The sequence below is a fragment of the Euprymna scolopes genome, chromosome 38 (genome assembly GCF_053919585.1).
Source record: "Euprymna scolopes isolate OS-2025 chromosome 38, ASM5391958v1, whole genome shotgun sequence".
NCBI lineage: Eukaryota > Metazoa > Mollusca > Cephalopoda > Sepiida > Sepiolidae > Euprymna > Euprymna scolopes.
Genome location: NC_136519.1, coordinates 31,878,539 through 31,892,579, shown reverse-complemented (window position 1 = coordinate 31,892,579; position 14,041 = coordinate 31,878,539). Strand labels below are relative to the sequence as shown.

The 14,041-nt window shown below is 31.7% G+C and overlaps 1 protein-coding gene across 1 annotated transcript in view; it reads right to left on the bottom strand.

The window, feature by feature from the left end:
- LOC145263116 (integrator complex subunit 6-like) overlaps positions 1-14,041 on the bottom strand; it is a 109,136-nt gene that overhangs the window by 12,973 nt on the left and 82,122 nt on the right. Inside the window, exons 11-14 of the mRNA XM_080120059.1 lie at positions 8,699-8,809; positions 6,393-6,472; positions 4,369-4,518; positions 2,284-2,387 (exon numbers count right to left, since the gene is read on the bottom strand). Of these exons, the coding sequence (XP_079976185.1) occupies positions 2,284-2,387; positions 4,369-4,518; positions 6,393-6,472; positions 8,699-8,809 (445 nt within the window). The remainder of the gene's footprint in view (positions 1-2,283; positions 2,388-4,368; positions 4,519-6,392; positions 6,473-8,698; positions 8,810-14,041) is intronic.

Here is a 14,041-nt window from a genome sequence, read left to right as displayed (position 1 = left end):
TTTTTTGTTGTCTTGTCACAGGTACGTACATCTTTTTTTTTTGTTGTCTTGTCACAGGTACGTACATCTTTTTTTTTGTTGTCTTGTCACAGGTACGTACATCTTTTTTTTGTTGTCTTGTCACAGGTACGTACATCTTTTTTTTTGTTGTCTTGTCACAGGTATGTACATCTTTTTTTTTTGTTGTCTTGTCACAGGTACGTACATCTTTTTTTTGTTGTCTTGTCACAGGTACGTACATCTTTTTTGTTGTCTTGTCACAGGTACGTACATCTTTTTTTGTTGTCTTGTCACAGGTACGTACATCTTTTTTTTTGTCTTGTCACAGGTACGTACATCTTTTTTTTTTGTTTTGTCACAGGTGCGTACATATTTTTTATTTTAATATAGGGGAAATACTGCACCAGAACAACAAAATACAGCATAAAAAATGTGTAATACCTACAAATTCCAATTAATTGCTAGAAAAATGATTTTTTTTTATAAAAATAAAACTGCTTTATCAATTTACGTGATTTTTGGAATGCAATATTTTTTTTTTGTCACAGCTACGTACTTCATCAGATTTCTCTTTATTTTTGTTCTTTTTAATGTATGAATGCTGGATATTGACTGGACAACACTGAAAGGTGTGCTGGTCAGTGATTATTATGATTATTCAAACCTAAAAGGTTTGGCAGCTAAAATATCTTTTAGAATAATGAAAAATATTTAGAATAATTATATATTTACATTAATGTAGGAATGTTAAAATAAATGTTATAACAATTTAGTTGAAAACTTTGAAATAATGACATGTAAAAACATCAGGTGATTATATATATTATAACGTATACTAATGACGTAATGAGGGGGAGATGGTCTTTCTGATACACGTGGAAACAAGTTGAGGAGCCGAACAATCTTAATAGCCCGAAGCACGCGGAGGAGCAAGGGATCCAACGCCGATTAAATGCAAGAAACGATGGACCTGTGTTGCAGCTTTTCAAGGGGGAAAACATCCGATAAAGCTGCCGAAAATAAAACCAGAGACTTGTTTTTAGAGTGAATTTTCATTGCAGCTTTTCGGTCAAAACAAGACCCAAGATGAACCAAATACGTTTCCCGATTGGCCAGATGTTGAAACTCCAAATAAATGTTATCCGTTCTTTGTGCTGTAAAGGTATTTATATTTATCATTGTTCCATCATGAATGGTATTTAAATGTACATCACACATATATACACTCACATAGACTAGACGATAGTAGAGACTCATATATCTATATATATAAAAGGCAAAATGTGTTTGACCATTTCGTGTATGTCTTCAAAAGGCTTTTCTCACACACGGTTCCAGGGTCGTTACGATCGCTTACAACTGTTTATATGGGTCCTAAATAATAATATGTACGATTTGGGAAAGCGCGTTGCATCTAGATTTATTCACGTCGACTTTTACAAAATTATTGCTATTTTGGCTTCTCGCATGTTGATGAGGCTTTTTCGTATAAAAATGCGAAACTAATTCAAACTTAACAAGTCCTCGGCATTGCGCCGGGAAATGTCCAGAAGCAATCAGCTTTGATCAATGTTGTACAGACAATTGCTATTCAATCTGGACAATTGGGAGCTAGTTTCCCCTCTCCCCAACATCTGTTGGGGAAAAAAACAGACAAATTTGGGTAAACAACTGCGTGACTTCTATTTGACCTTCTTAATTAGGTCAAATGGAAGCAGCAGAGTTAACTTTTATTGCGCACGACTGTTTTTATAGTTCAATAAATAAATTCAAACCTGTGTATTTGTATGTAACGTTGCCAGGTTTTTTTTTCTCACATTAATTTCCAACTCAAGGGTATGGGTTCGATTCTCATACTTACCAAAACATTTTTAAAAAATTATTTGACCCCCCCCCCCCCGGAGTTTTAAGTTACCTCAGGAAACCCCGGCATTGGCCAAAAACATTAATTCCTTTACCCTCAATTAAGCAGTTTTGTGCAAGAAGGGGTCACTTTTTTCGCTGACATTTTAGCAAGTCATCATCACCGTTAGATTGACTACGCTTAAATTCAACGTTCTTGACTTCCTCTTGCGGTATGGAGACATCGGCTAAGACGTTACTTTTCTCCCCCTCCCCCCCTTCACGTTATGGGTTTGAGCCTGCCTGCTTACTACCAATTTTTTTTTTTTTTGTTTTTAACACCTCTCTTCACCCAAACTGCCTACTGTTGCCCCCCCCCCACCACCACCACTTTTTATATAAAATGTTTGCCGCAAAATATTTCAAAGTTGTTTTATTTACCATCATCCAATAATTTTGAGCTGGAAGGACACGTTTGTAAGAAATTTATTCTCATTCGGGAAATTTGATCCAATAAATTCTTCCGAGGAATGTCAAATGGATTTCTGGAGAAAAAAACAAAAAAAAAAAAAAACATCAGTTAAAGCAAAAAAAAATTTGGAGAAAAAAAATAAATAAATAAAAATACAGAACAAAAAATAAAATTAAAATAAAATAAATATAAAATAAAAATATAACATAAATAACAAATAAAATAAAAACCAACTAAAATAAAGTAAATAAAATTTTTTTTAAAAATTGGAAAATAAAACAAAACAAATTTTTAAAAAATCCTGGGTGATTTATCACCCCTTTTCCTATTCGAATTACTGCTACAAACTGATAAATAACTTGTAATTAATTTTCTTTTATTGATTTTATAACTTGTCGGATCATAAAATATGGTTAAATATTTTATAATCTATTCAGATTTCGTAATTTAGTATTTATTATTACAGAGCCAATTTTGCTTTGCGAAAGTTAAGACATGGGTGCTAGAATCCAAACTGAAACATTTAACAGCCGTGTTTCCTACCATTTGAGCTAACTTGACAGATAGATAAGATTTAAAATTAAACCCCTTCTAACTATGAATTTTCGCACGTGTAAACCTAATAGAAATGTGCTAGCAAGTTGAAACGAACATTTTGTATTTTAGCTTGCCAACCTATTTCTGTACGTGTTATTCATCCAAGAAAAGATTTTACTCGCTATCAACCGTTCTTCGTGTATGTTAATTTCAGTGTTATGTGGCTAGCAGTTTAAGAGTTTATCGGTTAAATATTTACATAGATGCACACACATTTTATTTATATAGATGACAATTTGAAGATTAAACTAGCATTGTTCTCTAGCTTTTTTTTTTGTTCTGTATATATATATATCAATACCACTGACATTCTGTAAATTAATTTTCAAAATCATATTCTAAACTAATATTTAACCCCTAAAATTAAATATCTTTAACGCTATTGCCATCGTTTCAACAGGAATATTTTATATATTTTTGTTTTTCAAAAATGCTTTCATTAAATCTTCTACATGATCTTACGCAACACATCTGTGCATACGGTAGAACAACTGATTGCGTTCTTGTCCAGAATTCCCCCTAAAACAGGAGAAAAATCTGTAGGATGTTATGCACCTATGACAAAAATGAAAATATATTCCAAAAATTACATAAATTAGTAAAGTAGTTTTATTTTCATAAAGAAAATCATTTTTAAATAGGAATTCATAAGCATTACAACATAAATCTTGCAAGTTTGAATGATGTTGAGTTATCTCCCTTTATTTTTTAGATCACATATGAGAGGGGGGGGGGGCTGGCCGGCTTTCATCTAGTGTAAAATACACCTAAATATGACATTTTAATTTGTCCAGATTTTGTATATAATATTATGGTTGTGATTTCAAAAGTATATAAAAAAAAAAAAAAAAAAAAAAAAAAAAAAGAAAAAAGTATTTAGGTGCCATCAGCTAGAATTGAAACCGAAACTGTAGCATTCGAAACTGGTGACATTAACACTGTACCAATGTGACATGCATATGAACTGATTAAAAATAAAATGTACAAAATATGTAACGATTTTTTTTTTTTTTTTTTAAATTTTGACCCATTTTTGACCCCCTTAAAAACAATTTTAACCGGCTAAAGACCTATAAAAGAATGGCCCATAAAAAAATCTGAGGCCTCCAACACTGCTCTGTGACTTATTTTCGGAGGAGATAGAGTTTAAAAATATGGAGAAAGACAGACATATAGCAGTTTATATATAAGATTTTCAAAATGGCAAGCGAGACATAGTCATAAAATTTGTTTTTCTTGTTTAAAAATAAAACTATTTGATCAATTTATGTGATTTCAGCACAGATATGTACATCATAAATTTTTTTTTTTTCTTCATTTTCGTTTTTTATATAGGAGGAATTCTGGACAAGAACCACTGATTGAAATCGTTTCCCATTTTCTTGGATAACCTAACACCTTTTTCGAGGGACAAATGTTTAATTTCACACAGGTATGATGAACAGAACCTCTCTTACCTGTAGTAGAGTGGTTTGATTTCTTTATCAGGAATCGCCACTGTGAATGTATTATAGTCCAACAATTCCTGCTTCAAATTGCTCATGTTGCCGCCAACACTTTGGAGCAATTGATTGAAATCCTTGCGTTGAAGAACCGATGCTTTTGTTCTGAAACAAGAGTAAAAAATATATATAGCATACAATTCAAAAGATTCAGAGGGGAAAAAAGGTGATTATGATAAAAGTTGTGACAATTAGAAAAGAAGGGGACAGGATGGGGGTATAGCAAGAAAGGAGCAGAGGAATAGTGTAAGGAGTCACAACAGAGTAGAGAGAGAGGGTTATGACAAGAAAGGATGAAACAGTAAGAGTGACATGCAGAGTAGAGACGAGCGAAAACAAGTTGGTTGTTGGTCAGTTTATGCTGAAATTGACCATATGGTTTGTGCACAATTGGTTGGTAGATTAATTTGTTTTATGGAGTAAATATTTTTTCGGTTATAGTCAGCTAATGTACTTCCTAACTTCTGGCGTAGCACTACTGAAAGCGGTGACAAGGCAAATCAGTTTGTCCGCTTATTGTTTTTCAGTATTTCTATTGTGAAGCAATTTATTAAAATGAAATATAAGAAAATATACAGTAAAATGACAAAGACAAAGGCGGGCAGATACATAAAAGACAAAGCTATCAAACCAGATATTGTAATATAGAACAAGAAAGAACTGCGCTCATTATCGATGTCACAATCCCAAATGATTTTGGCCTTAATAGAGCTGAACGGGAAAAGATAACAAAATATCAGGATTTAAAAAATGATCTAAAAACGACATGGTCTCTGAAAGAAATAAACATTATACTGGTTGTGATAGGAGCAACTGGTTTAATAAAAAAGAACCTTTAGAAATACTTAGAAGAAATCCCTGGAAGACCAAGCTGTAATGAGATACAAATAGCAGCCATAAAGGGAACAGCATCTATTCTTAAAAGAACCCTCGGATATAAATTTAAATCATAACAGAATCAAGTGTTAGCTCCAGGAGGGAGCCCCTTGATATCTTAAAACTTACTGAAGTAAAATAAAAAAATAAAAATAAAAATGAACAAAATTATATAAATAAAAAGTAACACAATCTTTATTAAATAGTTCATTACTTAAAGATTTTAGAAAGTGTTTTCAATAAACTAAAATAAATGAATGAAACTAATTTCAATAATTCTTGATTAAAATAAGACAGAAAAGACTTTTCAATGATCATTAAATAAAAATATCGAAAAAATGTATTTATAAAAAAGAGTACATGTTCAGGAAAGATATAGGCGGGAGAGAAAAAAAGTGAAGGAACTAATTTGCCTTGTCACCGTTTCTGGTAGTGCTACGTCCAAAAAGTTAGGAAGTACATTAACTAAGACCATTTTTTTAATAAATATTCTATCTAATTCACATATGAGACCTGATAAGGTATTACTACTTCGCCAGGTGAGATTGTGGATTCAGGAGTGGTAACTAAGGGGTTACTCCACCCATACCAAAAGTCTGAAATTAGGGTTCTCCTCACTGGATGGAGTGTTGTGTTATACTCAGGGTGGTTGGAAGCAAAGATAGTTTGAATAGATGACAGGGTTTTGAAATAAGGTAGGAAGAAATAAAAAGATAGTAAAGGTTGGGAAGAGTAGATTTTGATAAGGGCAAAGAAGAAAACACTTTGCTCAAGGGTATCTAAAACAGTTTAGTGTTGTGTCTAGGACAGCAGTAAAACAAAGTGTGCATGATGAGGAAGAGCTTAAGCAACAAATAAATCATCATCATCATAATAATCATAATAATAATCATCATCATAATAATCATAATAATAATAATAATCATCATCATAATAATAATAATAATCATCATAATAATAATAATCATCATAATAATAATAATAATCATCATCATAATAATCATAATAATAATACTTGGTTTCATGTCCATTTTATATGCCGTCTTGTATGGAAGAGAAAATAAAATGAAAAGGCCATTCGTTTTCCCGCCTGATCCACTAACCTTGAATTAACTTTAATCCCTTCCTGAGGAGGCAATTTTTGACCAACAGACGCAATCAGTCGATCCATTTCAATCTTGGCCTACAAAACAAAGAAAGAATTTTATATTCGCTACAAAATAATAAAAAGCCAAGAAGTTATTTGTATTATTTGGATTCTTTAGTCTACTGTTTTTATCTTGAGTGTCATTTGCACAATGTTTCAATTGATGCAACTTCCCATCCATCTTTAGGTGTATCTTGTCGAACTCTGAACTCTTTCTGTTTGCCAAACTATGGAATCTGTACCGAGTTTAGAACAGAACTTGGTACATACAGTTTAATCAAGATATTAAAAAATGAAAATATTGAAAAAAAAAATTATATTGTACGTATCTGTTATGGAATGAAGTTCTCCGAAAAAAAAAAAATTTCACGAAGTAGTTTTTTTTTTTTTTTTTTTTTTTTTTTTTTTCAGCGAAAAACAATTTGTTATATCAAGCAAAAGGTTTGATTTTTTGGAAGAATAGCTTGTATTAAAGATGGAGAGGGAGTGTTGGTGCTTTAAACGGAGTTATCTCTCCGTGGCGTGTTAAAAAAATTCAAAGATGGCTACCTTCAACATGCTGTCATAAAAATGTGTTTTTCCGTTGTAAAAAAAAACAAAAAAACTTCTCAATCAAATTCAGTGAATTTTTTTTCCAGAGATCTCAGTCCAAAATGGATACGTACAATATAATCTTTTTTCTGATATTTTCATTTTTTAATGTCTTGATTAAACTGTACAAGTACCAAGAATTCTTTATTTAATTCATGTCTTCATTCTATCAGCCATGATTGGTCAAAAGTCCTAAGTAATTTGTAATTATATTTTTGGTCACCCACACTGAGGATGGAACCTTCGACCTTCAGAAGGTCACTTTTACAACTGAATTTTTCCAAGTACACTGCGCCACGGATCCCTGTAATCCGTAGAATCCAAATAATACGAATAAGGAATCCACATCTCAAAAAATTGAGAAACACAAGGCCAAGAAGTTACTGCTGTTCTTTGAGCAAAAGATGTAACATTTTATTTTGGCATGAATTGCCCATAGATGAGAGAGGGGGAGGGGTATTGTCATCATAGTTCTGTTAAAAGAGGAAATTTAATAAACGACCTAAACAACAAGTTAATTGTAGAAAGAGATTTACAGAAGATTATATAGTAAATGTGAAGTTTAGATGACAATTTCTTTTTTTAAAAAAGTGATATGCAGTATATATTATTTAATTACTAGAATTCTTTGAGATGAGTAATTTGTATATTTTATTTATTCATTTATCTATTATGTGAAACAACAACTATAAAAATGAGGATAATAGTCTGTAAATCTATAAATATTAAAGCGAAAATGTATGTATGTATGTATGTATGTATGTATGTGTGTTCGCTTTTTCTGTATGTCTACAAAAGGCTTCTTTCAGAGAAGCGGTCGCTCGCTTCACAACTTTTTAAAACTTTTTATATCACATAAATCGTAATATCTCACAGTTAACAACGAAGCTCGCCTGTCTATTTAATTTGCTCGATTTCGGGAAGATAAATATTCAACACTTGTTGCTCGCCGCATGTGGGTTAGTCTTTTTCCTATAACATCTTGGGGGAAAAAAAAAAAGCGTTCAGCAGTAAATGAAGGTACTATCCCACAGTCAAACTTGACCTCATTAACTCATTAAAACGGGCACCTGCCAAATCCAAGTAATTAAATAAATTCAAACGTGTTTCCGTTAGCATATCGCAGTGGGGCAATGGTTAACATGGCACTTTTTTTTTTTCACACTTTAATTTACAACTTTGCCTCAAGGGTTTGGCTTCGATCCTCATACTTTTTTTTTTTAACCCCCCCCCCCCCCCACACACACCTCCAAACACCCGGGCAACGCCGGGTACCCCTCGCTAGTGAATAAATAAAATGATATGCAATAATTCAATATTACATATTTAGGGGACCCTATGCCAGCAAGCAGCAATTAAGTTAGCTAGTGTGAATCTTGTTAAGGTCACTCTTAGTGAAGGTCAGGATAATTTAGCTTCAAATGGAATTATATCTAGCTACATGAGGATGGGAGGAGTGGCGGTGAGAGGTCAACAGGTGAAACTCTAGATAAAACATAGTCGAGCAATATCACTATGATGAATGAGAGAAAACTAACCTTGACTACTTCTCTATTGCATTTCACCATCTGACGTCACCAACAGTGACCATGCATTCTCATCCACTCACACCACATAAGAGAACTCATTAAAAGTATATATGACATGGGAGCAGGGGGAGGGGGTACTCACCTGATTTTTTAGTTTTTTGAGGTAAGTGATGACACTGAAGCTGAGGCAATTCTCCATGTTATCTGGGATCAAACTTGGAGCACCCATTCGTTGTAATGCTTTACGCAGAGGCTAAAAAAAAAAATAAAATAAAAAATTTTACATTTGTTTAACAATTTGGTCAAAGCGTGTGCTTCTCGATGTACATTAAATATTCGGTGCTTGTTAAAGATAGAATCAAGAGATCGTTTTTTCTTTCTTTTTTTTTTTTTTTTAAATATGTCGTTTTAAGCAAAAACAATTGTACTTGTCTTCTTGAAAATAGCAATATATCGAAAAATTATGAAAACTCAATTAAAAAAATTATGAAATTATTTATAATTAAAAGTAATTTTTATGGAAAACTGAGAATAAATTGCATTTTCCCTAGATGTGAACACCTTAAAGATTAAATGCAAGGAACATACTTATCCCACTTTTTGCCACTTTTGGCTTTCGACATTTATAGCAATTTTTTTTTTTTTTTTTTTTTTTTACTTAAATCAAAATAGTTGTTCTACTCAATGACTTTTTTGTAATTTTTTGATATATTACTATTTTCCACATGACAGTTACTTTTGCTTAAAACCACATATTTAAAACGTTGATCTGTTGACTATCTTAACAAGTACCAAACATTCTTCTGAAAATTATGTGATTTTACATTCTCAGCAAACAAGAAATTTATGATAAACACCTCTTCAGGCCTAATTTTGCTACTTTTCTATAGTTGGCAAAACAAAAAAAACTAAATTCAGAGTTCAACCTAAATAAAAGTATAAAAATCTTTGCTGTATGTATCCACCAAGGAAAGAAAATATATTCAAAAAATCATGTGAATTGATCAATTATATATATATATATATATATATATATATATATATATATATATATATATATATAATCACTTTTTCTTTTAGTGATTTTAATAGTAAATCATAGCCATTACAAGACTAATTTTCATCTTTGTAGTTTGAAAGTTGTCTCACTTTATTGAACATGGTGGATCAAAATGTCTAGCTTCCTCATAAAATTTCATTTTTTGTTAGCTAAAATAAAAACTACTTCATCAATTTATGTGATTTTTGGAATACATCAGATATGTACAAATATTTTCCTGCATTTTCTGTTTGTATTTTTGTTGTTTTTTTTGTTCAACTAGGTTCAACTCTGAGCCAATAAAACAAACATTTCTGTGAAATAAAAATAAATTCCAAACAAGAGTTTAGATTTAGGGAAAGAAAATCATTTGGCAAAGAAAAAATATATATCTGAACCTATTGTTTAAATAACTTATTTCTTCGACAATGAATCAAAGCTGGATCAATTGTAGTTTTGGGACTAGTATAATATCTCATCTTTTTTTTTTTTTTAACTCAATTTTCATAAAAATTTAAGATATAATTAATTGATTTTAAAATAAAATTCAGTAAAAGATTTTTCTTTGCTGTGAACAGAACATATCGAGTATTATTTTGTGTTTCAACACCCTGGAAATATTTGGGAAGGAAAGAAGAGAAAATTAATAAAAACTCTAAAATCTATATATCTATAAAAGTGAACGTGTCCATGTACATTTCCCTATGCAATAACTGTCAATTTTAAGTCTACAGACTCGAAATTTGATATACAGGGTACTGAAATTAAGGAAAATCTATGTGATCGGTTTTCGGCCAGAAATTTGGCTGTTAAGGGGTCAAAGTTCAATGATTTGACCTTTGAGAACTATCAAACTCCTCCGACAATTTTGGGTCTAAACACTTGAGATTTTCGATGTAGGTTCCTTGGGCATGGATCTAACTTAATAACTTGATTTGAGCCAAAAGCAATAAATGTTAAGGGGTCAAAGTTAAAAAAATTGACTGTGTTTTTTTTTTTTTTTTTGCTCAACACACACCTCCAAACACCCGGGCAACGCCGGGGTGAAATGCTAGTCTATTATACATCTTGAAATATTTTTTTTGCAAGTACTCCCAGAATGTCAACTTCATACGTTGGCTATTATGTCACAAAGGGATTTTCAACAAAAAATTCTATCCTTTAAATTGCTCTCACTGTGCGTACGTCATAATTTTTGAGGAGTCATTCCAAGTTTTGTCTGGACTACCTTTTTCTCAGTTATCTTCAACTAAGATGTGTGCACAGCTGTTTATCCAACTAAAGTTCCATTCAATATACCCATACCATTACGAACAGTTACAACACAGCTAATGTTTCTTGTCCAAAATTCTCCCTATTTAAAAAACAAAAAAAAATAAAAATAAAAATAAAAAAATAAAGAAAAATCTGTATGATGTATGTACCCATGCCGAAACGGAAAACCTCATATTCCAAAAGTCATGTAAATAAATCAAGTAGTTTTATTTTTATAAATATCATTTTTAAGCGATTAATAGGAATTTGTAAGCATTACAAGATAAATCTTGCAAGTTTAAATTATTGTTGAGTTATCTTCCTTTGTTCTGTGACCGTTTTTAAAAATGTCAGTCAAGACTGTATCTTTGGTTACTCAAAGTTTGATTTAAAAAGGGCCACTTGATCAATTTACGTGATTTTTTAGAATATTTGGAATTCAGTCATGGGTATGTATATCATACAGCCTTTCCTTTATTTTTGTTTTGTTTTTTAAGGTAGGAGGAATTCTGGACAAGAACCTAGTTAACTCTAGTCAGGTCATTTTTAATTGAAGTAGCAAGAAATCAAAACTATCGTCAACATACACGATAGGAATCCATCGAATCATAGCCGTGTCATTCTTCTGTATCTTGCATTAGTGGATTGGTTGGTTGTTTTTGCTTTACGGCATATCCACCCTTTTCGGGTTATTTAATGGCGAATCCAAAGATTTTGAAGAAAATTTTTTTAATAGAATATATTTGTTTTCAAATCAGTTTCTATTTAACCCATAGTTGGGACCCTAACAGGTACTACCACTCTGGGTCAGAGTGGACCTGGGAGCAATGGTAATTAAAGGGTGGCTCCACACTCCCCAAAGCTCGCAAGCTGGGGCCTCACCACTGGATATAGTTTAAGGTCATATCCAGGACCTGCATTAGTGGGAGCTGAACATTTACCCCAGAACTTTATGTTGAGAGTGAAACAGTTGCATTTGCGAGTGATTTTTTTCAAGAAATAATAAAATGTTTATCTTTTGATGATTGTGTGTGCGTTTTTTTTCCACTGATAATTTACGAAAAGGTTATTACCGAGTAAAAAATGCCTTTTCAACCTTTATTTATTTATTTTTAAATAATACAAGCAAAGTCAAATTATTTAAACAATAAAAGGTTTAATAGAACAATATACTTTTTTTTTTTTTTTAATGAAAACTTTAAAAAACATCTGCAAAAATTTGAATATTTATAATTTGGTGCATATTTAGAATTGCATTAAAAAAAAAAAAAATCCAGAAAAATCTTTTGTTACAGAACGAAAATGTCATATTCCAAAAATCATATGGGTTTGGCTAGTAACTTTTCTATTTGACTAGTAACTGAAAATATTCAGTTGTCAAAAGATAAATTTGTCTGTAAAGCCATGCACCCACATGCAACACTGCACTATGTACATCGTTGTTGTTGTAAATGAACCTCGAGTGACAAGTGAATGACAGGTTAAAATGGGAAGAAGTTCATGAAACTCATCTCATGCCGTCCATACACACAAGACCAAACGTAATTCACATCACCCACAAGCGGAGATCATATCACCAAGATAGCAAAATTAATTTACAATATTTTACTTCTGCAGACTAACCACAGAAAACTGTACGAGGCCTGAACAGTACCGGCACATTTTCCACAGATAATTTCTAATATGAATCTTCCTCGTAACAAACCACTGCACATTGTCAGCACTGAGGACAACCAGTGTAGAATACAGAGGTTTCTCCCGACATAAGAAAATGTGTCTGACCATTTCAGAATATGCAGGTAAGGGCCACTAATCCTAATGAGAACCATATAAACTAATGTAAAAAAAAAAAATTTTTTTTTAAAAAAAACTGCATTTTTATTATTCTGTTGACAGTGTGGGGAAAATGGTAAAATTTTACACCATTTTTTTTTTTTTTTTTTTTTTTTTTTTTTTTTTTTTTTACTTTTTAATATTTATAAATTTCTTATTTGGATTCTTCAGACTACTGTTCTCATCTTGAATGTTATTTTCACGTTTCAGACGATGCAATTTCTGACCTTCTTTAAGTGCATATTGTCAAACTCGACAATCTGCACAAAATTTCAGACAGAACCCTTTATTTAATCGCTGGTGATAGCATGCTCGTTTTGTTAGTCATGACCAGGTAGATGTCCCGAGTAATTCACAATTGTCCGCAAGAACCTATGGCGTAACTGATAAAGTACTTGGTTAAATCAGCTTCCTATTCTAGAGGATCGGTTGTTTTTGTTTTACGGCATATCAACCATTTTCAGGTTATTTAAAGCCAAATCCAGAAGAAGAATTTTTTAATAGAATATTTTTTTTTTTTCAAGTCAGTTTCTATTTAACCCATAGTCGAGACCCTAACAGATACTACCACTTCGGGTTAGAGTGGACCTGGGAGCAATGGCAATCAAGGGTGCTCCACACTCCCTAAAGCCCGCAGGCTGGGGCCTCACCATCGGATATAGTTTAAGGTCATATCCAGGACCCTCTTCTAAAGGAAGGTTCGAGCCTCAGTGCGAGTGATACTCAGAATACTTAATTGCAAATTAGGACTTTTACCCAGTCATGGATGATGGAACAAGAGCATGCTACCCCCGTGGATTAAATGAAAGGTTCAATTTGAAATTCTGTGCAGATTCCAGATACACAAGAAGGTCATTGGTTACATTAACTGAAACATTGGAGAAATAAAACTTAAGATGAGAATATTAGTCTGAATAATCCAAATACGAATCATCAATCCTCATTTAAAAAATTCAAAAACATTTATAAATTTCTATTTAAAATTTTTTTTTTTTTTATCTAGATTATCTTTCCATATTTTTTTTTTTTTGCTTTTAGATATGTAAAATTCTGTTGAGACTTTAATTGTTAAAAAAAAATTATTATTGTGTATAATAGTATTTTAAGAAAGAGACAAAAAAAAAAAAAAGAAGTGCAAGAAAAAAAAACCACAAAACAATGGAAACACTAATTTCAAATTCAATTTTCACTGCTAAATTGAAGAGCAAGTAAAGCCTTGATGTTGCAATAAAAAAAACTGATCCAGAGTTGGTATTCAGAATTCACATTGTATTAAAAAAACAAAATTAAAAAAAAAAATCTGTATGATGTATGTACCTGTAATGGGGAAAAAATATATTCCAAAAATTATGTAAATTG